This window comes from Molothrus ater, chromosome 13 (genome assembly GCF_012460135.2).
Source record: "Molothrus ater isolate BHLD 08-10-18 breed brown headed cowbird chromosome 13, BPBGC_Mater_1.1, whole genome shotgun sequence".
Classification (NCBI taxonomy): Eukaryota; Metazoa; Chordata; class Aves; order Passeriformes; family Icteridae; genus Molothrus; species Molothrus ater.
In genome coordinates, this window is record NC_050490.2 from 14,988,590 (window position 1) to 15,015,734 (window position 27,145).

The 27,145-nt window shown below is 40.4% G+C and overlaps 1 protein-coding gene across 1 annotated transcript in view; it reads left to right on the forward strand.

Moving 5' to 3' along the window:
* Window positions 1–27,145, forward strand: part of MCTP2 (multiple C2 and transmembrane domain containing 2) — a 117,767-nt gene that overhangs the window by 34,079 nt on the left and 56,543 nt on the right. The window contains exons 6-14 of the mRNA XM_036389954.1: window positions 379–521; window positions 1,335–1,411; window positions 2,529–2,640; window positions 4,549–4,584; window positions 13,040–13,204; window positions 14,547–14,677; window positions 21,140–21,326; window positions 22,106–22,199; window positions 25,933–26,035. Coding sequence (XP_036245847.1) covers window positions 379–521; window positions 1,335–1,411; window positions 2,529–2,640; window positions 4,549–4,584; window positions 13,040–13,204; window positions 14,547–14,677; window positions 21,140–21,326; window positions 22,106–22,199; window positions 25,933–26,035 — 1,048 coding nt within the window. The remainder of the gene's footprint in view (window positions 1–378; window positions 522–1,334; window positions 1,412–2,528; window positions 2,641–4,548; window positions 4,585–13,039; window positions 13,205–14,546; window positions 14,678–21,139; window positions 21,327–22,105; window positions 22,200–25,932; window positions 26,036–27,145) is intronic.

Sequence of the window (27,145 nt, forward strand, 5' to 3'; positions counted from 1 at the left end):
GTCACAGGATCACATTTTCTCTCTTCTGCTGTGTCATTAGTTGGCCTGTAAATAGTGCTTCAGTGCTGCTTCTGTTTGCTCTTTTACCAAATTAAAATTTTAACAGAGTTGTTAAACAACAATTAATATTCTTAAGAATAAAACAACAGAGATCAAGCAAACAAAGAAGATTTTTTTGTTGCCTGCTTTCAGGCAACTTTCTGGTTCTGTCTGTAGGTTTCCTGTATGAATGAGCAATTTTTATATAGGTAATTAAATATATACATGTATCTGTAATTACAATTAACTGTTTTTTAATTATTGTATGAAAATATAGTTTAAGGTTGTGGAGTTGCATACAGCGCTGAAGCTAATCTATTTTTTAATTAACTATCACAGGTACGAGTGACCCGTACGTGAAGTTTAAATTGAATGGCAAAACTCTTTACAAAAGTAAGGTAGTCTACAAGAACCTCAACCCAGTTTGGGATGAAACTGTTGTGCTGCCCATACAGACCCTCGATCAAAACCTCTGGATCAAGGTAAGTTTTGGTCTCAGATTTTTGAAAGACTGCCCAATATTTTTTTAAGCAATTATTTTCAACTTTAGAAACATATTGATTTTTATTCGCTGTAGCAGCACGGCATAAAACACAATCCGGTTTAAGAGCTTCAGCAATTTCAAATTAAAATGCACATATGTCTTTCCCAGATTTTACTTGTATGTTTTGCTTTCCATCTGCAAAAACCCAAGTTTGAAATAAAACTCCTTGACTGGATCTGTTTAAAGCCGTGGAGCTGAATTCTGCTCTCTCTCTCCCCCTCCCTCTTTTCCCCCGTGCTTGTGCAAACTCAGGGAAACCAAGGGCAGTTTCAGAAGCACGTTTTAGGAGTGCAATTTGGCTGGGCTGCACAGAATTATTACCTGGGATGCAGCCGTGACAAGTAGCAAAGCCTTTTCTGGTTATGAGTAACGTTGCAGTTACCAGAACCACAGGCTACCAGTTGTGAGCACTAATTGCTAAAACATCTGTAAGCACAAGTACCTGATTTTTGTGCAGCGTTTCATTATGCTGTCGTGTGGAGTATAAAGGAGCAGGCACAATCCATAGCAGCACACATGTCTCTGTTTACATAATATTAAGAAGATACTTTCAAAATGCTGGTTAAATATTTAGCTAAAAATACAAATTAAAGCGGGGAGATGGAAAGTGATCCCTGAATTATATCTAAGCTTTGATCTTTCAAATACAAAATTGAACTGAAAGGGCTTAAAATATCTGTTCTTTCATCGCCTGGGATAAAACTGGCTTATGATGTGAAAATTGGAAATATTTGTCTTATTTTGCCACCAGGTGTACGATCGTGATTTAACCTCTTCAGACTTCATGGGTTCGGCATCTGTGGCACTCACTGAACTTGAACTCAATAGGTAACAGTTCATTTAATTAAAGGTTTTTAATGGAGCTTAATTGAGAAACAGAGGGAAGTGGTGAAATGCTTTTTTTCTGGCTTGAAATTTTTCTATTTGTGAAAACTTATGTTGATCGAATAGTGGGGATTTCAAGAGAAATCACTTGAGATAAATCTTCTGCACATGTTTTTATCCGGCGTTATGCACTGGATTCAAATCCAACCTGGACAGAGCCCAGTTCTGGCACTAAGAATTTCTGTGTGCAGCATTTGTTTAGGGAGAGCTGCACCAGGACAATTTGTGGAGGTGGAAGAAGGAAGAGGGGGAGAAGATTTGGGACCTGTCCTCAGCCTCACGGGGTGCCTTTCTCTGGGGCTGAGGAGGTTTTTCCCAGCTGCCAGTGCCCCTTTTCCAGCCTCCCCCTCATCCATCCCTGCCTGCAGCAGCTGCATCTGGCCCTGATTTAGTGCCGAGGCAAGCCCTGTGCCTTTTGTCTGCTGCTGCTGCTGCTTGGGCTCAGTGTGGAGCCGGAAGCCAGGAATTCAAGTTTTAGTTGTTTCTTTTATACTCCCTTGCTGTGCGATGACTTTTTTGGGGGGAATGAGTTTTTCCTGTGCAGGGGGTGTTGTAGCTCCCGTGGCTGTTGTATCTGAATTTCTAGAAATGTTAATTTGTCCATGAGATAGTGCCACCAGGTAAATACCAGCATTCCGGTTTTCAGCAAGGGAACAGAGTCATGGAGGGGGATTAAAAGCAGGCAGAGTAAATATCTCTGGAGTCAAATACAAACCATTAATATTAGAAGATTCACTTGGATGAGTTTCCCTGTCACTCTTCTGTGTAGTGGAGGTAGTAGTAACTTAATTCAGTGTGTACCTGCATATGGAGAGTTATGAGTAGTGAGTAGTGCTATAGGAACACTATGCTGCATTATTAAAAGAGGGGTGTTTTGTCAGAACCAAGAAAGAACTCTCCAGATTTCCCATTTTAACATTTAAACTCAATATTGGGAATTTCAGACAAGAAGCTGAAATTTGCACAGCTCAGCCTGACCTTTAATAATCAACTCGAGTTAACTGGAGTCAATAAATGCACAACTTCTTTGTTTTTCTTTTTTTCTGTTGTTGCCTTGAAGAACTACTGAACAGGTTTTAAAACTGGAAGATCCCAACAGTTTAGAAGACGACATGGGAGTGATTGTATTAAACTTGAGTCTAGCAGTCAAGCAAGGAGACTTCAAGAGAAATGTAAGTGGCTTAGGAAATCAAATTTATAGCTGGAATTTGTAGGGGGGAGAAAAGAAGAGCTGGCATAATCTGATTTACTGGGAAATGCCACCTTTATTTTCATCCTCTGAGACTCAATATTGAAATCGAGATAGAGCATAACTTAAAAAAAATCCTTGTATTTAGCTGGGTTAAAGTTGTGTAGACATTTGTAGCTGGGTGCTTCTGTCTTGTCACTGTGATGTGCACTGTGGCAGTGCTCTCTGTGCTCTGGGTATGTGCCCAGCACTGCAATGGACAGGCTGAAGAAAAGCTGTTATATTTCCTTTTTTTTTTTGTTTTTTTTTGTTTTAACAACAATGAAAAAACTTATCCATGTGAAAGCTAAAAATTGAGCATGAATTTTAAGACTTAAACTGCCCCAGTCGTGTGGAGGAGCACCAGGCTGAGAGGAGGAGGTTGCTTGTAAAACCTTGATCTTCCCACTGTCAGTTTCTTCACTGAGTTAATTGAACTTGGCTCCTGATGCAGAAATGTGATTTGTGGTGATAAGTGATGTCAGAAATGCAGAGAAGCTGGTCAGAGACTGGGAACACCATAACTGCAACCGATAGTTTTTTTAATTTCAGGTCCTGCACGTGGCTTTTTTGCATCTATTTTTAAAGTTTTCTCCTAGTGTTTTATACAGTGTGTACAGCTCACAAATATTGGTGAACTAATCCCGCTCCTGAGCAGCAAGGGGTGGAGAATGCCCAAGATCAGGCAGCTACTTGGACTGTCTTAAAAACCAGACCTAGTTTTAAATATGTGTAATACATATTAAGAGAAAATATTTCTACAAGTTTTCTGCAAAGCCGGGTATGAAACTTGCTGTTTACAGTACTTTAGTGAATTATAGGTATGGAATTCCAGCCTGAATGGGATTATTTATAGAAACATAAATGTTTCAAGGGGCTGGAAAGCAAAATGAGAAGAAGCTAATGTGGAATATCTGCTGTTCGTTATTATTTTTCAAATAGATGCCTTTTTGAGAATTGTAAAGCCTTAATTAATAACAAGGTAATGATAGAGTTAATTTTACCTCACTGTGTGATTATTTGAAAGCTTAATCACAATATTTAAAATAATGGTGTATTTATATGTCTATAATATGAGATGGGTTTTATCTGGAATGTGAACTCCCCTCTCACTTATACAATCAGCATTGTTGGCATGTGTTACTGAATTGCAGGAAGGGGTGAAGCAAAAATGTAAAGTTACTTTAGCAAAAAAGTCATTTTAGTCGGGAGAACCTCAGGAATTCTAGGATTTTTATTAAGGCCTTGGCTAAAGTGGACCTAGCCAGTGAAACAAAGCTTATTGGTTTAAATAGCAGCTTTTGGTACTCTTTGGTGCTTAGTTAACATTCAGAGTGTAGATGATAGAAGAGCTGGTGCACACTGTAATTTTTTTAAAAGACAATGTTTTAAGCCCTCATATTTCAAATGCAGATTGCTCAGCCATTTCCAAAGGAGTCAGAACAGTGAAATAGCTCTGTCCACATTAGCACTTAACAGCAAGATGATTTTTTTCCCCCTTTTTAAATTAGCTTACTGTAGAACCAGATGGCACCAAAAGTATAAGCCATGTTTCTTACTAATGGCTCTGGGTCCCTCCACTTTTTATTCTCAATTACTTTTTTTTTATTGCCTCTTTTTTTTTTGGTGCAATGCAGGTATTTTGAGTTTGTTGATTGTTATGTTCCATGAAGCAGGGAAAGTAGATGGAGATGTAGTTGTAGATTTAGCCCTCTATTTTGTAATAGGATTTTCTAACTCATTTGACAAGCTTCTGTTTGAATTATTTTACTAAACACTTTCCCCATTTTACTTCTTACCTGTTTCCTTTCCCTGGAATGTCTTTGGTACAATAATGGGGACTCATGAACAGAGATGGTCAAGTCGAAAGAAAAGAACTTCATCCAAGGTAATACTTTTTTTTTTTTTTTTTTTTTTTTACTTAAAGAAAATGAAGGTCCCCTCCCAAAATCTGTGCCCTCCTCTGAAACAGTCTAAACAAAGAAAACATAGAAGTGTAGAGGCAACCTGTCACAATGTGATGGCTGTTGTAACCTTTGCTTTCTTGATTTTTCTATTCATCGTGATGGGAAATTGCTGTTGTTTTCTAATTGTAGGTGCCGTGGTAGTATCTAGTGGCAAGTGAACGTAAGACCCAATTCACAAAGAGCTGTAGAAAGAGAGAAAAACTTCCTGTACAAAAGAAAGGGGTGTAATTCAACCAACATGAGAGGAGCTGTGGAGGGTTTGAGTTGTTTCAGAACGCACAGATGGTGGTTGGTGCAGGAGTTGAACGAGGCTCTCCTGGATCCCCGTCTGTCTTTGGGGCTGCCACTCACCATGGGTGGAATTTTGTGAGGCAGTATTTCTTCTAGTTGCCCCGGTGGGTTTTGAAATTCCTTTTGTTCTTCGGATGGAGGCTGAGCAGGGAGTTTTCATTACCTCCATTGTAACAGGATTTCCAAGATTTGTGTGTTGCCACATGTCCGTGTAGCTTGCTTCCCTTGGTCTCCTGTAGGATCCCTGCAGGCTTCCGTTACTTTTATATTCCTGTATCATTTTTGCATTAGATTTTAACTTGTTCAGGAAGCAGACTGTGGCTTTTTATGTGTTCTGTAAAGCTTTAATTTGCTATTGAGTAAATAACAATGATACAGACACTGCAAGCCCCAGTACCCAGCTTGAGAGCTGTACAGTCTCAGTCTCTGAAAAGCAGAATTTGGCTCTTAAGATGAGTGTGCTCTCATGATATTTTCCCTCTGTAACTATCGGTTTGTGCCTAAATAAATTGAATCATTAACCTCCTCTTGTTTTATTCATTACAACTGTGGTGTGCTGTATAGAGGAGCCAACCGTCTCAGGTATTGTGCCAGCAAGAATGTTTTTGTCAATAGAAGAAGTGCAAAGTACAGCCTTTGGAGCTCTGATTGCAGGGATTTTGCAGTGCTTGGAGCAGAGAGCTGCCAGGAATGCCTGAATGCCACATGATAGACAGTGATGGAATAACTGAAGAGCTTATCACTTCAGTTTTTAACTAAAACTCTGGAAATTACTGTGCCCTGGCTTGGTCAGCATTGCTTGATCCCCATCTTTCTCACACAGCTGTCTCTGGATGCTGGTTGGCTTTGGGACCTGGGAAAGGGAGTTGGGTTTTTAAACTCAGGTTCTTTTTCTTCAAAATAGTCAAAATCCTGTTTTGGTTGCTATTACTGAAAGTTTTGGGGTGGTTTTTTTTTTCCATTTGTTTAGGATTTTTTTGTTTGGTTTTTCTTTTTGCTTTTACATAATATCTCATTGCATTTTGCATAATTTTTTTACATACATGTTTTTGGATCTTTAGCTGTCAGTCTTTCAGGTCTCAAGACTCCGTCTTGTGCCTTACCACCTTTCAAAATAAAATTAAGAGATGCTGAAGCGTGGTGCTGATTTAGGAGACTGAAAGTATTGCTTAAAAGGAAAAAATCTTCAACCCTGTGCTCTGTTCTGTTCCAGTCACTAGAGGGTAGGAGAGCTTCAGCTCTTCCTAGGGAAGACACAGTTCATGCTCCAGTGTGATCTCTAAAGAAAACCTCTGTGACCATCCAAAGGCAGTAAAAAATATTTCCCAGCATGCGCTGGAAAAAATCTGACAAAGCAGTATTTCCTGCTTTATTGATTCTGCTACTGCACTAAAACACTAGTACTGTACATCAATAACCATCTTTAGTTAGGAAACTCTGCTCTGTGGAAGCAGTACTAGCAGTTTGTGGCAGAACATAAAGGCTGGGAAGAAAAATTGTGTGCATGGGGAATATAGGTGTCTAGGGAAGGCACAAGAGGTTATGGAAGAATAGCCAGAGAGTATGATGGGGTAGAAAACAATGCTGCTGGACGAGATAAAGATACAGGAATAAGGAGTGCAGGGGAAATGGAGAGCGCTCTGTAATGGATACACAAGCTTGTCTGGTTTTTGGCTCCTGAGCTGACTCTGGTTGGGTGTTGCAGGAGGAAAACACAGTATACTTTCCTTTTGAGCAACATCTAAATTTCCTCTCTCCAGGTTTAGGCAAATAAAAGTTTTCTATTTGAAATAGTTTCCTGGGATATTTTTTTTTTTAATGTGCTGAACTCCAGCTGACCCTTATTGTAATATTTAGCTTTTCCTCTTCTATAAATACAGGGAAAATGACTTATTTTAAGGATGGACAAAATGAATATAACTTTCACAGCTGTTTTTTAATCTGTATTGCCTACATGAAAGAAATCTGATTATCCTCTAATTTGACCATTTTATGTTGTCTTAATGAAGATTTGGCACATCAGTGTCCTAAATGAGTCTTTTCACATTAATCACGAGATTCTTGCTGACTTCCCAAATTTACCCCAAATGTTGATGGCATTGGTACCTGTTGCAGCTCCATGTCAGACTGGTAGCAGGGCTCACGTGGGCTGTTGTGGGTACTGTGCTCTCTTCATGTGTGTTCTCTGAGCTCCCTTGCTTTTTGGAGAAAGAGCTGCATTTCAGACAGCAGCAAAAACAGTGCCAGTACAAGATCTCCAGTCCAGCTCCAGTAGCCTCATGGTCATTACAGGGAGTATGCAGGAAGGATTCCAGCAACTCAGTATGGTCTTTTAAATAATTTTGGAGCAAGAGCTGTTGAACTACATGATTTAGGTGTCTCTTGATTATTACACAGTGTATATTTTTCACTGCTGCTGGAAGGGAATCATTGCATATTTGGGCAGATTCCCCAGACATGGGCAGCACATTCAGATCCCTCATTTTTCATGGGAGCTGAGAACAGCATTGTCCTCTGTGGGAGCTGTTTTCAAGAGTGTGGGTTTCTACTTTTCCTCATGGAGGGTGGCATTGCAAAGGGAAGAGGATGCTGTTAGGCAGCATTAATATAATCACTCATATCTATGTATTGACATGCTTTTCCCTCTGTTCTGCTTTCCTTTCTGGGGCACAGAGGGAGATGGTAGCTCTCTGCTGGAGCCCAGCATGCTGATGCTCACTACCCTTGTTTGTCCCGGGTGGCTTGAGTCTCACCCTGAGTGCCCGGCACGCTCTTTCCAGCATTTGTACAGCTGAATAACCTTTAAGTGTCGAACATCCAGGAGGCAGATAAGCAGGTCTTCTTGGGGTGGGTTGACCTGCAGCAGTTCAGTCCTGAAACAAAAGCGACGGAATTGCCACCTTGATAGCTTAAGCTGATTGAATAAATTGGCTGAAAGGCTGACCGGACCCAAGGGCTCCTCAAACATCTCTTGGCAGGGGAAAATCCCTCACTCTCATATCTTTTTTTTTGTGTGTGTTCCTGTGTGGGCTGTTAGGTTTCATTTTTGTCTGCCTCGTTGTGTTTGGCTCTCTCCCCCAATCCCCTGTGGGCAGCGCGGAGCGCGGGGACTCGCTCGCCACGGGGTCACACGTCGTGGTGCCAATCTCGTGTTGGTTCACTTGCCTTTCCACTGCCCTCTCCTCTTTCCCAAGGGGAAACTGCCTCTTGCAGAAATGGTTTCTCTGCCTAATGAGGAGAGGTCTGAAGAGTCCTCCTATTTGTGTGTTGTTGTTTTCTCAAATGGCAAATTACGTGGCCCAGTTTTGACGCTGACCTCTTCACAGGGATTGCAGCAGGCTTTCTGTTGTCCTGTCTCATCCTTTTAAATGAAGGATGGGAGAGATGGGCTCACTTCACACTTGGCCACCTCGCCGTGTCATTTAAATTTACAATTTTTCTGCATCTCTTTATTGCTTCAAAAACAAGTTTGAACTTGGGGCATGTATGTGTGTGTCAGGAAAAGAGACAGATTTGAAAGCAGCCCTGATGCACCAGAGGGGATTTGCTGGGTGCCTATAGAGGGAGATTATGGACAAATGGAGTTATCAGGGAGACTGGAGCTCCTAAAGGATTCTGTGAAGCTGGGTCAATGAGCTGGTTCTTTCCCCTCCAAAGCTCTGTCATTCTTGTTCAGCTCCTGTATTTGGCTCTGTGAAGGCAGAATAAAGCCCACCTGCTCATTCTTCTTTTTTAAACCAGAACGTGATAAAAAATTGGAAGTTGATGTGAGAAACTTTAATATAAATTTTGAAACCAGGAACAAGATTTTGAGAGTGGTTATGTGAACACTGATTTTTAATTTTTCTATGCAGAGCTATGGGATGTTTTTTGGGCAAATTTTTCTCCCTTTCTAAGCAGTTGGGAGAAGAGCCATCTTCTGGTCCTTTTGTGGCAGGATCCTGCTCTATGACCACGCCATACTTTTGCTTCAGAGATTACTCTTTACTTATTTGATGAGTTGCAGTCCCAAAATCTGCAGTCGACATGGTTTCCTAAACTTAAAAAGCATCTAGTTAGTTCTAAGGAATAAGGATCTCTGGATATTTTAGTGTTTATTATCTGGGCTTTTTTTGTTGCTGTTTCTTTTTTTTCCTGGCTGGCTTGTTTGAGGGATGTCTTTAGTTCCAGTTTTTATCCATTTTACAGCAGTGAACTGCTCACAAAGGTGACCTTTATGGTGTTACTGCTTATTTGCACACAGAGCCCAGCCAAAATCAGAGCTCTAGCTTGTCTAGAGACAGCCCTCAAATTTTGGTCTCAAGTCTACCTTGATTTCAGAAACGATGAGGGGAAGGAATAAGCAAGCTTGTCCAATGCCTTGTGCTTGGGACATGTGCCAGCTTCCATCATAAATCATGTGCTTCCTAATTTCCAGCCCTGTAGCCTGATCCCAGCTTCAGCCAACTTTTCTGTACCTCGGCAAGGCACCTTTGCTTGGGTCTGGGATGTAGCCAGAGTGTGAGCAGAGAGCTTACAGGAAAATATAGCAGGAGAGGCCTGAAGGACCTGGCATCCAGTGTGGGAGCCCAGCTGGAAAGGGCTCAGGTTCAGCTGGGCAGGAGCTGCAGTACCCAAGTGTGGAGGCATCAGTAGCCTGGGAGGTAGCAGCAAAAGGGAGAGCTGAATAGATAAAACACTTCAAAATTGTCACTGATTAAGCAGTTGTGTCCTCATTTCCTGGCCAGTTTGGGACCAGGGCTTTGGTTTTTCTGGTCTCATTGTGAAGGCAGGTTAGGAGGCTGGCTGGTGGCAAGGAAGAGTGTTTGGAGTGGTTTTTTTCAGTGCTTATTTTGCCCAAGTAACTCTGTTGGACTAAGGGCTGTAGTCCTCTGTGCTCTGCTCTGCAGTAGTTTTGCCAACTCAGAGGGAGGCTGTGAAGTTGAATCAATTAGCTCTGTGTAAATCAGTTTGAAATGAGTAGGTGTGGGGTATCAGAGAGGAGGTAAGTCTAAAATAAATAAGGCAATATCATTTTCTTGTCACCTGGGAGGCATTTTCCATAGTGCAGACTTCCCTAGACAGTACTAAAGTTGACTCATTGAAGGCCTGGGTCTGTGGGTCTACCACACATCTGATTTTCCCCAGACGTGCTTCCTTCCAGAAACTGTGAGTGGAATCTGAGACACTGCCTGTTTCACTGGGATTTCCATCAGGGTGGTCAGAGGAACAGCCTGCCAAATACCTGGGGAGCCTGGAGAGGTGGCCACAGAGCAAGCACAGAGGGGCTCTTTGGTGCTACGAGGCGCAGGAAATGTGCCAGACCTGCTGAGCAGACTCTGTGGGGGCGACCTGGGCATGTCCAGGAAATCCAAAGCATTCCTCATGTGCTGTGCCTTGCAGGGGTGTGAGACAAGCAGCCTTCCCATGCTCAGTTTGGAGAGAGCCCTGTGCCAGTGGCAGGGCTGGACTGGGAGGGGTGGGGAGCTGGAGGGGAGTCGTGGAGCCTGTGTGGAGCTGCTGCAGGTCAGCGCTGTGCCCTGAACCAGTTGCAAACATCTTGGCTCCAATCTGCAGTGGGATGCTCTCAAGTGATGCTGGATCTCATGCAGGTCCTGTTAGCTGGAGACCAGCACACCCCTCTTCTGAGAGGAGCCCAGAGCAGCTGCACAGCCAGAGAAGGGGGTGCACGAGGCTCTTTGCTTGGGGCCACCTGTTTTGGGAGGTCAAGGTTGGTGCATTGCAATGTGTTTCGGTAATATTGAGTGCAGGTGCTGATTTTTCCAGGGGCTGTGTGGGATCCAGGCTGGTTTGGGTACCTCCCAAGAGTCCTTTGAACTGTCAAGTCAGCAGCTACAAGGGTGGGGTTATGTGTGCTGTAGAGCTGGGGTAGGAAGGTCCCCAACGCTTAGTGACTCCCTGAAATACTGGCCTGGATGAAAAGAAGAAAAGAATCCAAGTTTGATTTGAAAACTGAGTGATAACAACTGTCTTTTGTGTTCAGCCTGGAAGCTTTGAAGAGAGCTGGATGCTTTGTTTTTAAAAGAAATTGTAACGTGGATAATAAACTTCATCTGTTTTTTATTTTTTTAATTTTTTTTTGTGAACTAACATCAAATACCTCTTCCTCCTCCGAGGAAGGAGCAGGAGGGGGAGGGAACATCCTTGCTCCTAAAGCAGCGAGTACATCACATCAAACATGACTATGTTAAATACTAAAATGTTCAAAGTACAAGCGAGATAGATAAAGGCTTTGATGGGAAGTGGATATTTCCCAGGGACATTACAAGCAATAATCCAGATGTTATGGTGTAATGCAATGAGTGTCCATGGATAGATGGGGAGCTCAAGCCAAGCAGCGCCTGCTGTAGGCCTTAGCCCTCCACTCCCATGCTGTTACGCCATATGGAAGCAATCTCCAGGCCCCCTTAATAGCCAGCTTTGGATTCCATTTTCACAGGGCTCATAGAGCTAAGTGGAGCTGTTTTATGGACAAGTTAGATAGAAGCCTTTCCAAGATAAACATCCAATTCGAAATTAGGACATACCAAGCTGCAAAATTATTTTAGGGCATATTTCATGGAAGCACTGCCATTTTTCTAAGGCGATTGCCAGACTGTAGAATGCCCTTTGATCCCTTGTGGACATTACTCCCTTTTTTATAAAAAGGATTTTGAAATAGTTGCAGTGTTTAGGGAGGAGTATATCTGCTGGGACTTTGAAGTATGTCCATGGGAACAGTCATGCTTTAGCTTTTTTGGCCCAAAAGATGAACTTAAAAAAAAAAAAAAAGAAGAGAAAAGAAATTACATTGCAGCTGGATTTATGAATCAAAATCTCGTTTTCTTTTTAAAGGTAGGAATTTTTACCCATTGCTCCAGGAAAGCCAAACGGGGTGTTTAAATAGAAGTATATTAATATGCTTGTGGGATTCAGAATTCGGTGTTTTAACCAGTAAAAAACAAGTAAAAAATTTGTGAGTTCACCACCTATGATTTAAGAATTTTGTTGCTGGGTAATTGATCCATAAAAAGTAATCTTCAGACATCAGGTGCTTTTGCAATCGTTTTATTTAGCAACAACATTTCTTACTTGCTTTTAAAGCTAACACGTCCTGTTTTAAAGTGACTTGTGAAATCTTCTCCTCCGTCTTGCTCCCACCTGTACATGACATGATTGAAGCTCCAAAGTGTGGCGAGTTAAAAGTTGCTTCAGGAGAATAAAATATGGCAGGATTTTTACTGCAGGAAGAAGAGTATAGCCTTGAGTTTTAATGTTTCCAGCTCACTCCCCCCAAATAAAGGCCTATTTAATCATCCTCTGTCCAATAAAATATTGCCAGTTAGCAAACTGTTAGCGCAGCCGTGCTGCACAAGATGAAGCTGCGAAGGTAACAAATGTGGCTACCAGGTAACCATAACTCCAGATAAAGAGCCTGGTGGTGTCAGTGTTTTTTCAGCAGGCATCAGTATTTTTGATTCGTGGCCTCAGTTTCTGGAAGCAGGAAGAGCAAAGTTAGCAAAGAGCTAAGGCGGGCGGCTGAGTGATGGAGGAGGTGGAAGATGCTGCTCAGCCTTTCACCTGGCTGTGGACTTGATGATCCTGGGCTGCCTCCCCAGAAAGGACAGACCTGCTTTTTATGGATGTAGCTGGAGAGGTTTTAAGAGTTTGCTTTACTTTCTCCCCTCTTTTGTTCCCCATGGCTCTCCCGTGCCTTTCCCTGAGCCAAGGTACCAGACTGCTCTCAGTGCCTGAGGTCTGCTCTCTCCAGAGCTCAGCCAGGGTAGCTGAAGGTGACTTCTCTGGTGGTTTAAGCAAGCCCTGCTGATTTTGCTGTGACATTGAGCACTGTCCCTTCACAGGGACTGTAGTACAGTTGGGCAGAAAATCCATAACATCCTACTGCCTTCCATTGCCTGCTTACCCTCGGGGAAGCATGGTGTCTCTCTCACTCCTGGTGTGCTTTCATAGCTCAGTTAACGTAAGCACGAAAAAGTGTTTGGGTCTTGAAACATTCTGTTTTGTGCCTTGCTTTTCAGTCGAGTTAACATGAGCATGAAAATGTATTTGGGTCTCGAAAAATTCCATGTTGTCCTTGCTTTTCAGTCGAGTTTCACGCGGAACCTGCGGCTCTCGGAGTCGCTGCGCAAGAACCAGCTGTGGAACGGGCTGGTCACCATCACCCTCTTGGAGGGCAAGAACATGCCCAGAGGGGGCTTGGCAGAGATTTTTATTCTCCTCAAACTGGGGGACCAAAGATACAAGAGCAAGGTAAGTATTAAGGATTTCCTTAAGTTGTCTGAAGTCAGTAAGGGGCTTGGTGTTTCTTTTACTGGTGTTGCTACCTCAGATGGAACTATTCTTGATGCTCTCTTTGATAAGCGAGTTCAAAATCAGGAGACCACACCAGAAGCATTAATGTTTTGCTCTGTTTTGGTGCCAGTAGAGAAAGAGCAAGTTAGGAATATTGTGTGTTATCAGTGTTTTGTGCATTTAACATACTCATCATGTTGATGGATGTTTGATATTAATATGAAATGAAATAAAGCTACATGCATCACACATGTGTTTTGTACTCTGCCAATACAGAAGTTGAGCTTGCAGTGCTGGAAAAGTAGACCTGAAATGGTTTCCAGTGCAGGGGAATTATTATTCTTTTAAAGTACTTTTCTTGAAAAATATGTTACATATTGCAGAACCTGCCCCCCAAACAGATAAAATGTTCCATGGTTTTGATATCAATTTTTATTCTTCTAGGCTGTGTTTATCTGTATACAGTTCAGTTATATAAGAGTCTAAGAAATTAATGAGGTTCCCAAAGACACACATTTCATCTGGAAAGTCTAATAAGAAGAAAGGCTATAATTAAAATAATACTCTTTTGAGAGAGCAAGAGCTCTGCATGTCATGAACTGGAAGTGCAGAGGAGGAGAAAACAAACCTCCTCCTGTACAAAATGTACAGAGCAAGTTCACAGAACATAACATTTGGATGTAGGCGCATCTGAAACCTGCACTCTGTCCCTCACATCAGACCTCAAACCAAGGTCATGATATGTTTTTTATTTAGAAAAGTAGTTTTGAAAAGTAACAAATGGTTTAGTTACTTTAGAATAAATAGATAGATGTTATTCCCGTTACAATCCCTTTTTATGTGTCTCTTTAATGGTCCATAGATGTATTGTGAATCTGCAAAGCTGAGCTGTTTGCTTAACACAGAAGGGTGAAAAACCACTGTTTTGGGTTCCTTAATTCATTCAAACCTGTTTCTAGGTGATTGTCCTCAAAAGGGTTATTCCTGATTTCTTTCAGTGTATGATGGTGAATGATGACCATGGAGCTGGTGGGATCTACCTTGTATTTTGGAATTTTTCCAGCCATTCGTTCAGATAACAATGTATATTTATTGTTATTGAGAGGGAGGAAAGAGAATATTTAGGAAGATGAGACTGTATGTAATGGGCTGGGGATCTTTGGTTGGAATGACATTAGTACTTGATGCTCTAACATCCAGCCTTATTCTGTAGAATTGATTTCTTTTTTCTTCTTTTTGATTTACTGTGAAAATAAGTACTGTTTAAGAAAAGTAAATGTTATAACTGCATGTTTTCTAGACACTGTGTAAGAGTGCAAATCCTCAGTGGAGGGAACAGTTTGATTTTCACTACTTCTCTGACAGGAAGGATATGTTGGACATTGAGGTGTGGAGAAAGGATAACAAAAAGCATGAGGAGCTTTTGGGAAGGTAAGTTGGGTTTGAGTTAGATTTTATATTTTTTTGAGGGGGGAATGGGTTAAGTACAAAAAATAAAGTTTCTTTGATTATTTTTTTAGAACTAATCAATTTTTTTTTTCATTACAAGCATCATAATGTATTTTTCTGTCCTTATTCCAGCCATGTCTAGGTTATGTTTACATTATGTATATTAAAACCTATTAGTGGTAATCGACTAGCCAAAATCTGAATGCAGAGACATCCAGGCCACCTCTAAAACCTGAAGTACTGTGGGAGCTCAGTGGCATCAGCAGGCAGGATTTTTCTGTATTTTTCTGGTGATATTGCTCCACATTGTTACATATGCTCTGCTGGTGCCACTCAAGGGATTTTGTGCTCCTTTTGAGAGTGGTGTCCCTTTTTTTCTGTTTGCACTTCCATGCTGTGTTCTTGTAAGATTCTTCAATTCCATTCCACTCTGTCTGAATTTGTTCAGTGCTGTTTTCTTAGCAGTACCTCTTTCATCCTTGCTTTGTTTTTCAGCATTGTCCTGTGGAACCCATCTCCCCAAAAAACATCTTTGCTGTTGGGGACATGCAGCAGCACCAAGAACCATTCACTCCACTGGACACCCCCTTTGGTCTGTCCAGCTCATCTGCTGGCAGGATCATTGCCACAACTCTCAATTTCCCGAGGGTGGGGACCCTGCCTGCAGTTGTTTGCTGCTCTCACCTGGCCAGGGTTTCACAATGTGCTGACTAAATAGCAGAAACTCATAAGAACATTCTCTAACTTTAGGCATTCAAATAGTTTGAGACTATTCACTGAGAAGAACAATGCCCTTTGGCTCTACAAATGTTTGTGGTTTTGCAGAGCAGGAAATTCTTTCTGGCTGAGTGCTGTTGCTCATCACATGGAGAAGTGGCTGAAGATGAATCTGTTCCTTCCATTCTCACAGTTACTTCCATTACTTCTGATACTCTGTTTAGAGTTAAGAAATAAAGCAGTGTTTGCAGCTTGCCTCAGGTCAGTCTCTGATGCTGGAGCAATTCTTCCTGAGGTTTTTTCCCCTTTATTTTAATTTTTCCCTAAGCTTCTCCCGACTTTTTTTCCTACTGGTTTCTGGCAGGTGATGTTTAGTGTAGCAAAAAAAAAATCAGTGGAATGCTTATTCTGTTCAGCACTGGTGAGTTCTGTGTGGTAGATTTACCTTAAAGAAAAGGTACAACTTCCAGGGTAAATCCCTGGAAGTGTTCAAGGCTGGGTTGGATGGGACCCTGAGCAGCCTGGTCTAGTGGAAGGTGTCCCTGCTCATGGCAGGGGGGTTGGAACAAGATGATCTTTAAGATCCCTTCCAACCCAAACAATTCCCTGATTCCATGCATGTTGAAATTTATTTTTGATGTCTATGTGGAGAAAAATTTTTTTGCTTTTGTTGTCTTAAGCACAGCAAATTGGCTGTAGCATCAAAATGGGAAAACACACTAGTTTTTGAAGAGCAATTGCAAGAATAGGTAAACACCAAGTGCATCATAACAAGTATTGTTTTTACAGTGTAGAAACTTTCTGACACCATATAAATAATATTTTATGAAGGGTTCAAATGCTGTCTAATCTGGAGAAGGATTCTGTTGGAAAAACAGCATTATGAGGTGCCGTGTTTATTGTCTCCATGATTTCCAAGTTGAGTTTTGAGATTTCTGGATTTCACAACATCATTGTAAGAAATATTCTTTAGTAAAATATTTGTGGGTTATATTCGGTCATTACACACAGCAGTGCAGCCAACTGCCCTCAAATAATTTGCATGGCTTTAAGGAAAAAACAAAATTTTCTGGATCTGAATTAATAATTTTGTGGTCAATTTATGAATAGAGTTAGAATTCATTATGGTCCCTTCCAGCCTGCTCAACCTCCAACTGCGTTGGTTAAACCTTTAAATATATGCATGTTTTTAATATTTAAATGAAGTTGGAGGTGGTCACATCTGTCAGAGTCAAATCTGATAAACTTTTGTAGCACAAAGACTGTTATTAATTCTGTTAGACACAGGATTTCAGATAGTATGGATGCCTTAAGACTCTGGAATATGGTTCTTCTCCCAGGCATAATTTGTTTTCAAGGTAAAATATTGTTCTTGAAATAGGACCTGAAGTGTCTGTGGAGAGCATGGAACATGTAGAATAAGGAATGCCTTGGACCTCTGGTGCTGAGCACAAACACCTGGGGTGTTTGTCTGCTTCTGAATTAGTGAGGAAACATTTCATGTCACCCTTCTATCACAAAACAAACCCTCACTGTCAGTGCACATCACAAGCTAAATTATTACATTCAGCCTACCTGCAGTCTCCTCAGAGTTTCAGCTGGGTCCAATTTCTCTTCCTCACTTAAAATCCCACAGCCTTGAGTGGTTCAGCTGCAGGCTCTGACACTGAGGGCTGGCTGCATTTTGGTGCTGGCTGAAATAATCCCTCTATTTAGTCTGCACAGGACTGTTAGTAACGTTTATTGAGTGCTTTTTGTGTCCTTTGGGAGAAGAGGCACGCTATAAACAGGAGAGGATGTTAATGTATATGAATAAACAAAGGTGTTAACGTGTGCAGAATTTGTCCAGGCAGAGTTAAATTGTTTATGCCAGGTTGTTAGAGAGTGTTTCTGCGTTAGGGGATATGTTCTGCAAAAAGAGATGCTGCAGAACATTGAAGGGTTTTCCTTCGCATATTTACCTCAAGAAAGAGATTTTACAAAAATTGCTAAACTTAAGCTCTGAGACTGGAGTGCATCCAATATCTTTATGATGAATGCCTCCAGGAAACTGTCTTTGCAGGAAGAAACACCCCGTGTTTTAAAGGCTGTGCTGTTGGGATGGAGCAGTAAAATCCCCATTATGGCTGCAACCGAAACCTTCACTTAAATCTCACCAGGCTGTAGGATGAATCAGAAAAAACAAAATTTGTCTGTTGAATAAGTCATAATAAAACCTTACTAATTGTTCCCCTGACACCTGTGGCATTTGAAATTTCAACTATTAATCACAGATACATCTGTCTCTACTCTCTAATGATTCTGATCTTTTTTGTGAAGGGATTTCAAGAAGTCTGCAGGGGGGAAAGTGTACTGTTGTGTACAGATTTTTTTCATATTTATTTGTATATATTTAAATATTCCTGTCATAATTTGATTAACTGTGATTGGGAAAATGAAATAAAACTTCATGGCTAGTAAGAAGTTAGCCTCAGCACCTTCTAGTGAAATTTTAACAGATAAACAAATATTTTAATCCCAGATTTGCTGTGTATTCTTCTCAAGTAGAGAAGTACTATTTCTCTACAAAATTAGTTAAAAATGGGGGAAAAAGGAAACTATAGGTGAGGGCTTTAAGTCAGAAGAACAGTCTTAAATGAAAACTAAATCTGTACAGAACTCGAGGCTAATATAGAGATGAAGACCTCAATACTGATCAGGAGGAGGAAGGAAAGCACTTAATTAATTGTGGTTGAAAGAAGGGAAAGTGATACAGTTGTGTGCACAATGCAGTCTTAACTTACACACCTGCAGCCCCTATAGATTGTGCATGTAGCCACATGAAAGATTGTCTGAATTTAATATGTAACATAGCAAAAGATGACAACAAGCAGAGCTGTTCTATCCTAAAACAGGATTACTGTTGAGAATTTAACTCAGGAGATCATTTTTATCACCTAAAATACAAATTCTGAGAGTTTTGCCCTTTGCATTCAGAGCAGGCAACTTTTAAACAAAAGTGGATTACCTCCATTAGTTTGATTCTGTGCCCATCACAAGCCTCTTACCACTTTCCTGTGAAATAATTATGTGTAGTAAGATCTTGCAGATAAAAGGCTGAGAAAGAAGGAAAGGAAGAGTTTCTGTTTCGCAAGAATGAGGGAAGTAGTTTGGAAATCATTAGACTCGTTTTAATAGTGTAGAAGTGTTAGTGTGGAAATTGCTGAATTTATATAGTAAATTGAATGTCTAATTGTTTTACCAGGCTGCATTCTCTGCAGTCTGATTTTATAACCTAAATGAAACAGAGTGTCTTTTTTTCTTAAACCTTTTGCCAGTGCAAACGTGGATTTTCTTTTCTCACAAGATTTTTTTTTTTCTCACAAGAAAATATAGGCATACCTTGAGTGAACACAGATGTTTGAAGGAAAGTTAGTTTGCACAGAAATCAGACATGATTTGAGGAAGAAATATTTACACTCCACCTCCTGCTGTTTTCCCCTCCACATGTGAATCACTCTGACCTCCACACCCTTGTACTCCATCTTTTCTTTAACCTTATGCAAATCAAATTCTTTTAAGAAGAGAAGCAATTCCAATTTGCCAAAACAGAATAGAATTATATTTAACTCTGCCTTTGACATCTGATGAAGGCTGAGGTTATCTATTGGTGGGAGATGCTCTCGTCTGAACAAGTCATGTTTTCTGTCTTAGTCCATGGAAAGTTTTAAACATAAAAAATCAACTGCAGCTTTTCCCAGCTTTTTGTGGACTGCATTGAGTGGGTGGTGTATGAAATGCTGATGTGGGAGACATGGTCCCTCCTGCCAGCTGAACCACAGAGCAGCTGGGTGACCTTGAGATTTCCCCTCTCCTTCCTTTAGTTTCTGCATCTAGAAAAAAAAACCAAAAACAAACCAAAACAAAAAACTAAACTCCAAGATAAGGATACATCTCCCTTTTTGTGCTGATACCCAAAGTATCACTGGAATTGCTGCAGCCTGAGACACAGTGGTGTCAGTGCAGCCAAGGTGATGTTGACCTCCAGTGTGGAAGTGATAAAGGCTTTTTCTCAGAAAGAAATAAGGTCTTTTTCTCTCTCTTTGTTGTTGTTTTGTTTTCCTTCCTGCTGTAAGTTTTCCTGTCATATTTTTCTGAAGAGTCTAGGTGTAGCAGTGAGCTTTAAACGCAACCTCTCACACTTGGAAATGGTGTTGAGAGGCAGCCTACACGCCGAGCCGTCTTGGTACTCTGCCTGGTTTATTTTCCTTCTCTTTCAAAGCACTTGAAAGCAGTTAATAAGAGTAAACTTGAAACCTGTTGTACCTCCAGAGCACTGGAGAGAAAAGAGCACACTTAAGGCAAAGTCATTCCCGTTGATTGTGGTCAGAGGAAGCTTAAGGAGTTGTGTTTTAATACACAGAGCTACTGGACAGTTTAGAAACTCATCAGAGCAGTGGCTTTTACTTCATAACATGGTTTCTTGGGTTCTCAGGCTGAAATGTTTTGAGATTTTTTTTTCCTCTTTTTTTTCACCCCCTTTAGCATTCACAGAAAATAGGCTGTTAAGAAGCGGAAAGCATGCAATTTATAGCAGATGGGCATAAACTGCTCCAGCTCTACTACTGGAATGGGATCAATCAGGAACACTACATGCACCATTTACCCAGAAGAAACACACCTGGGGGAACCCTGTGGAATTTTAGCCTATTAAGACAACACCTTAACAAGTTTAGTTTAAATAAAAACTTGTCGGCAGGCATTAAGTGAAGCAAAACCTCTCGTTCTCCGTCAGCCACTGCCCATCCCTTTGAGGAATGTTCCTCCTCTTGCAGTGTGGCAGCAAACCTTTTCCTTCCTTCTTTTTTTTCTTTCATTTTTTCTTTCTTTTTTTTTTCTTCTTTTTTTTTTGTTTGTTTCTTTTGTTTTGTTTTGGTTTTTACCCTTTTTTCATCTGTAACTTTTGCACAGCCTGTTCTTACGAGCCAAGCCCCACGGAGGTTCAAGAAAGTTCCACTCCATTTACTGGACTTCTAAATAGAAAGCATTTAGCTGAGCCAGTGATTGCACTTTTTGTTGCATTTAACCACTCCCTTTGTGTGTAACTGGCTGCCTGGTGATCTCTCTGCTTTAGCCCGTACTCATATTTTATTGTTGTCTCTTTATGAATGTTTCTCTTTTATCCTCTTCATTTTTATTTTTGGGGGAAGTATCAGGTTAATGATACATATTATGTGCAAGGAGTGGGTAGGGGGACTTTTAAGACAATTCTTCCCTTTGGGAAATATAACAGTACATTGAAAGTGTAGTTCTAGTAAGGCTTGTAAAAGAGATTGGGGCATACAGTATAATGTAGCATAAAATGGAGTATGTGACTTTAAAGAAACTAATCTATTTTAGGCTAATGTTTTAAATTTTGCATTTGCCCCTTTTCTTTTCCCCCAGGTGAAATTGAATTGTGTTTCAAATCCATCACAAAACGCTGGGGGGTTTTAGAGGGGAAGTGAGGCAGGCCAGAGTTAAGTTTTCCTCCTGTACTTGCAGCCCAAACCTTTTACTTCCCTTTACCAGCAGACAGACCAAAAAACAAAATCTGACAGTAAGTGCAATAGAATCTGCCTAATTGGTTTCCCTAGTTTAATTTTGGAATCTTTTTATTTTTTGCACTGAAGAAGCAGAAAGTTTTGGTTGCTTTATTTTTTTTTATCACCTCTTTTTCCTTATTAAGCCTTGGCAATGTTGTTCCAGGTGCCACGTTGACATTACTGCCCTGCCAGAAAAGCAGAGCAACTGCTTGGAGCTGCCTCTGGAGAAACACCCAGGGTCCCTGCTGATGCTGATTTCTGTTGCCCCATGTACAGGAGTGTCTATCTCTGATCTGTGTGTCTGTCCCTTGGGAGACCCCAATGAACGGCAGCAGATTGCTCAGCGTTATGTGAGTTTTTCTTTTTTTTTCCTTTTTTTCTTTTTTTTCTTTTTTTTTTTTCTTTCTTTTTGGTTTTTTTTTTTTTTATTTTATTTTTTGGTTTTGAAATAGTCAAAATTGCAGAAAAAAAAAAAATTTCTCCGGTCATAATGACCTGTCCCCTACCAAAGAAAACTGTTAAATTGAGTAGTTGCATGTCGAATGATGAGGAGGTTGGCAGGGCAGATAGACCCAAGCAATTTGGCTGTTTGTATTTGTTGAGTTTTAAACTAATGCTGTTCTTTGCAAACTTGAATTGTATTAGGAGATTATCATGGTGAATGAGACACTGAATATCATGAAGAGATAATAATATACTTAGCTTTATTCCCTCCTATGGGAAGGTTATTTTCTAGGCTTTAAATGTTGGGAGATAAAGCTTTGTGATGGCTTCCATGTCCTCAAAGCTGGTCAGGATGGAATAAGTATATCTCAATTTGTGCCTGGGGAGGTTTAGATTGGATATTTGGGAATATTTCTTTACCAAAAGGGTTTTCAGCACTGGAACAGGCTGCCCAGAGAAGTGGTTGAGTCATCAGTGATGGAGGTATTTAAAAGATGAGTAGATGTAGATTTTAGGGACATGGTTTAGTGGTGTACATGGCAGTGCAGGGTTAGTTGTTGAACTTGATGATCTTAGAGGTTGCTTCTAACCTAACTGATTCTGTGATAAGCTATTTAGTGGTCCATAGTGTCTGTTTCTTGCTGAATTACAAGCAAAATACATCATTATGCTTTTCTCCTTGCAGTGTATAAAGAATTCCTTTCGGGACATGAAGGACATTGGCTTCTTACAAGTCAAAGTTTTAAAAGCAGTGGACCTGATGGCAGCAGATTTTTCAGGTATTTTATTTCTGTTTTGCAGCATATGATGCTATAATATATTGCAAATGATCAGTTGATCAAGGAAAAGTGAATCATGCCATCATCTCTCCAGCGCTGAAACCTGCCTCAGGGAACTGTGATACCAAATGGCTTTGACTGCCAAAAGTATGTGGGAAGGTCCAGTGCATGGAGATCTTAATTTCCCATTAGACCTGAGCAATCTGACAGATAACTTTACAACAGCACATCATGCTAAGTGTTTTTCCCATCAGGAATATGTAGAATAAGAGTTGATACACAGCGATGGTGCTTGCAGAGCACCTGCAAAGCAAAGCCTCTCCATCTTCCATCAGGTGTCTTGTGAGTTTGGAGCAAGACTGAAAGATGTTGGGGTGTCTGATGTGGTGCTGGCTGTGTGGGTTTGGGTGATGCTGCAGGCTGTCACCTGACAGAGAAAGCTTGTCAGCAACAGGGATGTGAGTGTGATGCTTTCTCTTAGAGCTCATTTGAGGCTTCACTTTGGGATGACCTTTTTGGTGCTCTTACTCCATGAAAAATATGGATTTTCCACTGAGCTGTTCCTCAGGTTGTGCTTGGTCCTGACAGCAGTGGACACTAACACCTTTTAAAACCACAACTTTATATTGTACCTCTGGGGAAAGTCTAGGAGGTTGATACTTCTCTGTAGCGACTGCCTGGATATTATTATTTTTATTATCATCTTCTCCAGGATTCTGGAGACCTTTTAATTCCCCTCTCTATCTCACAGCAGCTCATAATTCACAGGCACAGCATTGTGTGTTGTGTGTTTGCTGACACAGTCATTTTTTAAAGATAACTTGTTGATAAAGGCAGGAAAGATGGTACGGGGAAAACATTTTTGCCCCATTCTCTTGTTTTTGTGAAGGCATTGTTACATAAGAGAATGCTGCCTCTGAAAAAAGGAGCAAAGGAGAAAGCCCACTATCAATCATGGTACTATTTTAGGGCTATATTCAGTTCACTGCTAACCCTGAATTGGAAAAAAATGTTTACTGCAGAGAGCAGTTCTTCAAGGAACTGAGGAACTTAATTTGAAAAAAAAAACAAACAAACAAACCAAAACCTGTCAATAATGAAAAGTAACTGGTAAAGAAATCCATATCTAAATTGACATAATATATAGGTCCATATGGAATTAGGAGTGTAACTGCACCTTGCTGACTAATATAATTTGATAAATGTAGCACAGCAGAACAGCCCCAGATTTGCCATGTGCCAAAAGTTCCATCTAGAAATACGTGGAGTTTTAATATAGACAGAGTTTGTGGAAAGAGCTGAGCTCAGAAGGTTATTTACCCTCTGGAAAACTTTGCTGATGCTGAAGCAGTTGCATCAGTGATGGATTTGGCCCCCTCTCCCTCAGTACTCAAACAGGAGCATGTGGGTGGATAATGAACATTGGAAGAGTCACGCAGGTTCTTGATTCTGCAATTCAAAGACTTTTCATACAGAGTATGTGATACACATTCCTTGTGCATAGCACAGAATGAAATTCTGCTTAAGTAAAAGGTTACTCAGTCTGTCATTATATTCAAAATAACCCAGGCTTTGAGCCTGATTCATGAAGCAAATGACAAATTGTTTTTCAATGGCAGTGCTGAAAATATCCTAGTATTATGCTGTAATAGACCCACCAAATTGCAAAAGGATGCAGCCATTTTAGGTAAAAATAGCATAATTTCTGATCATGAAATGAGAGACATAAAGATTAATTATCTGTTCTGAGCCATTCATAAATGATTAGTGGAGCAATTATGGGCTTCCATAATAGAGCCCTCCTAGAGCAGTGCCATATTTCCTGCATTGCCAAGGAGACTGCTCAGATTTATTGTTATTGATAAAAGTAAATTCAAAGTCCCAGCTAAAAATCTAATAAAGGGAAAATCACAGAGGGAATCAGAGGTACAAAGATTTCCAAGGGTTAATAGAGGAGCAGTGTGAGCAGGTAGTGTCCCCTCCCTGTCCCTTCCCATAGCAGCCTTGAGTCTTAAATCCCCCAAGTCCTGCAGCCCGGTGGGTATGATGGGTATAATGCCACCTTATACCTTATTCCCACAGTAAAGATTGAATTTTGGTGTGATTAGGATTTCTGTATGTTATCATCATAGATTTTAATTGCAAGTTTTTAGCCTGCTGTAATAATAGTGATCAGAAAACACGCACTATCTGCTTTGGTTTCGAACAGTGTTCTGGAAATCCATATTTTACTCGTGGACATAAATTTTTGGGCTGGTTTCCAGACAGCTGTATCATATATGTAGAAGCTCTTCACCCACAGCTAGCCCAGTTTGAGCCTTCCATACTTTTATATTCCTAGATAATAGTTCTGTTGATGTGGAAATGACTTTTTCTGCTTTGTTGGATGTTTTCTGTGTGCGCATGAGAGTTCTTCTCAAACACTGCATTTGCTCACTGACCAAAAAATAGCATTCAGAATACCAAATTATACAGTGGGATTGTTTTTGGCATATACCAGTTTGCATTTCAAGCAGTTTCTCTGAAAGGCTACATGCATTTTCCACACTATCAGGGAATGGGCATGTAAGCTGAAAAGGAGAAGACAAATAGATTCCAGTAATACACATGGTCTTTAAACTTTACCAATATTGACTAGTTAATACCCACTGTTTACATACTGAAAAGATTCCTGTTTAGTTTATAAACTTCTGAGAGTAAGACCCTTAAAAGCTCTGCATTAATAATAATACAGAAAATAAGGATTAAGAAAACGACAGCTTTTGCTTAAATAGCTTGTTTGTCTGATATCTAAATCCCTGCATTTTTGACATATTTAGTTGCCTACGTAGAAGTTAGGCTGGAGTTTCTGTGGCAGAGCTGTACATGAGCATTGGAGATGAGATTAAATCAGATACTGAGCCAGACATGCTGATAAGGGGCCACTCTGCTCACAAAGGAAACTGCTGAGCTGCAATGAGTTGGTAAAACTACAAATTCATTTAATGCGAGTGATCAAAAAATGCATTAGTGAACATGTGTTCACCTAATAGATTCCATGTTGACATCCTTCTTTAGAGAAGAGGAATTTTTTTCCCTTTTTTTTTTTTTTTTTTGTTGTGGGGGGTTTGCTCTGTTTGTTTGCTGTAAGTACAATACTTGGATCATGCATGGATTCTCCAGTTGATATTGGGTTTTGTTTAAACTGTGGCACGGTGCAGAGCCTTCATAGCTTCAAGGACTTGTTCACATGGAGCTAATTGAAGAAATGCTTCTGATTTCAGTCAGTGTTGTGCTTCTTTTCTCATGATGTGGATACTTAATCCTGTAATCAACTGAAGAAGACCACAGGCTCTAGGCAGAGGATAAAACAGGGAGTGTAACTGCAGCACTGCTCCTTCCCTGGCTCAGAGCAGTGGTGCTGCTCGCCTAAGGGTGGCTGAGTCATTGTCACCATGAGCAGATCTTTCTTGCTGTAAGGACTGAGGGATGATTCACTGAAGGTCTCAGATTTCAGGTATTAGAGTGAAGCCCCCAGACTGAGCTGTAAGGTAAGTGTTGGAGTTTCCAGAATGGGGATGATCAGAGATACTATTTTTTTTGGCGAGTCATTGCAGCAGAATGGGGCACTTTGCAGTTGCTTTAATGGATCTGATTTTATTAAACCAAGCACTTCCTCAGCCCTACTGCAAAGAAAGAGTCTGCATACTAAATACCATAACTGATCCACTTTGTTTTCCTTTCCTTTTCCTAGGCAAAAGTGATCCTTTCTGTGTCTTGGAGCTGGGAAACGACATGCTTCAAACACACACCGTTTACAAGAACCTCAACCCAGAGTGGAACAAAGTTTTCACATTGTAAGTGGATTGCTTTGGAAACCATGCAGCAACTCCACTTAGCAGCTTAACTAGGAAAGCTATTGACTTTGGGAAAATGCAAAGGTCAAGTTTAAGATATGTCATTTTTTTCATAGTCAGAGAGGATGTTGGAGAAATCTCAAATATAACTTAATTAAAGCCTTTTGCCTTTTACTAGTTCTTGCGTGGAGTTTATTAATAGAAGTCATTAAAAGAAAAATTACTGTGATATTTATAGGAAGAATCATGACTAGACATAATGGAGTCATAGTTTGATCCAAGAGATAATGTAACAGAAAGTTGAGACCAGATACTCACGCCTACATTTTCTATAACTTAAAATAAAATATGTTTCATTGAATCTTGGTAGAATCCTTGTTTAGTTTGAAGAAAGTAGAGAATGAGAGCTCATGTTGGTCTATATTCTGAATTTAAACTAGTCAAACGCTCCAAATTAGATGCTTAAATTTTTATGGAAATCAAGGTATTCTTTTATTTGTCACTTTATTAATAATAAAAGTTATAATTTAGGTATTGCTTTTAGACAGCCCAATTTTTTAATCTTGCTGTATGCTGACAAAGGTTTTTGTGAATAAGTGAGTGAGATAAAGATTTTTGTGAATAAGTGGGTGAGTGCTGCTGTCTCCCAAGACTGCAGCAGTCTGTGCAAAGGCTGGCAATGAAGCATTTGTGACATTTGCATCTGTCCACTGGAAGATCAGTTTGAAAATTATGAACTTCTTGCTAAAGCAGCATTCATAAATACTAGGCTGGATGAGAACACAAGAAAAACAATCTGATTTCTTTAATAGAAATACTTTGCTGTATTTTTGTTTAATTCAGGGGTACAGCTGAATGCTTGTCTCTTGGAGTCCTTTCTCATACTTTGTTCTCAAGAACCTTCCACTCATCACTGTTTTTTCTGAGACTGTGCCAGCAGATGAGTCTTGTTGGATGTTCAGCCAGCAAAATAAATCCAATAACAATCCAAATTTATTTTATTTAAAAAGAAAGTTTGTGTCTGTACTTCCTGTGGGTCTCAGAAACGTCAGCTGTGGACTTTCTCTAACTTTCTTACTAATGTTGCCTGGCTGATCCAAGCACCAAATC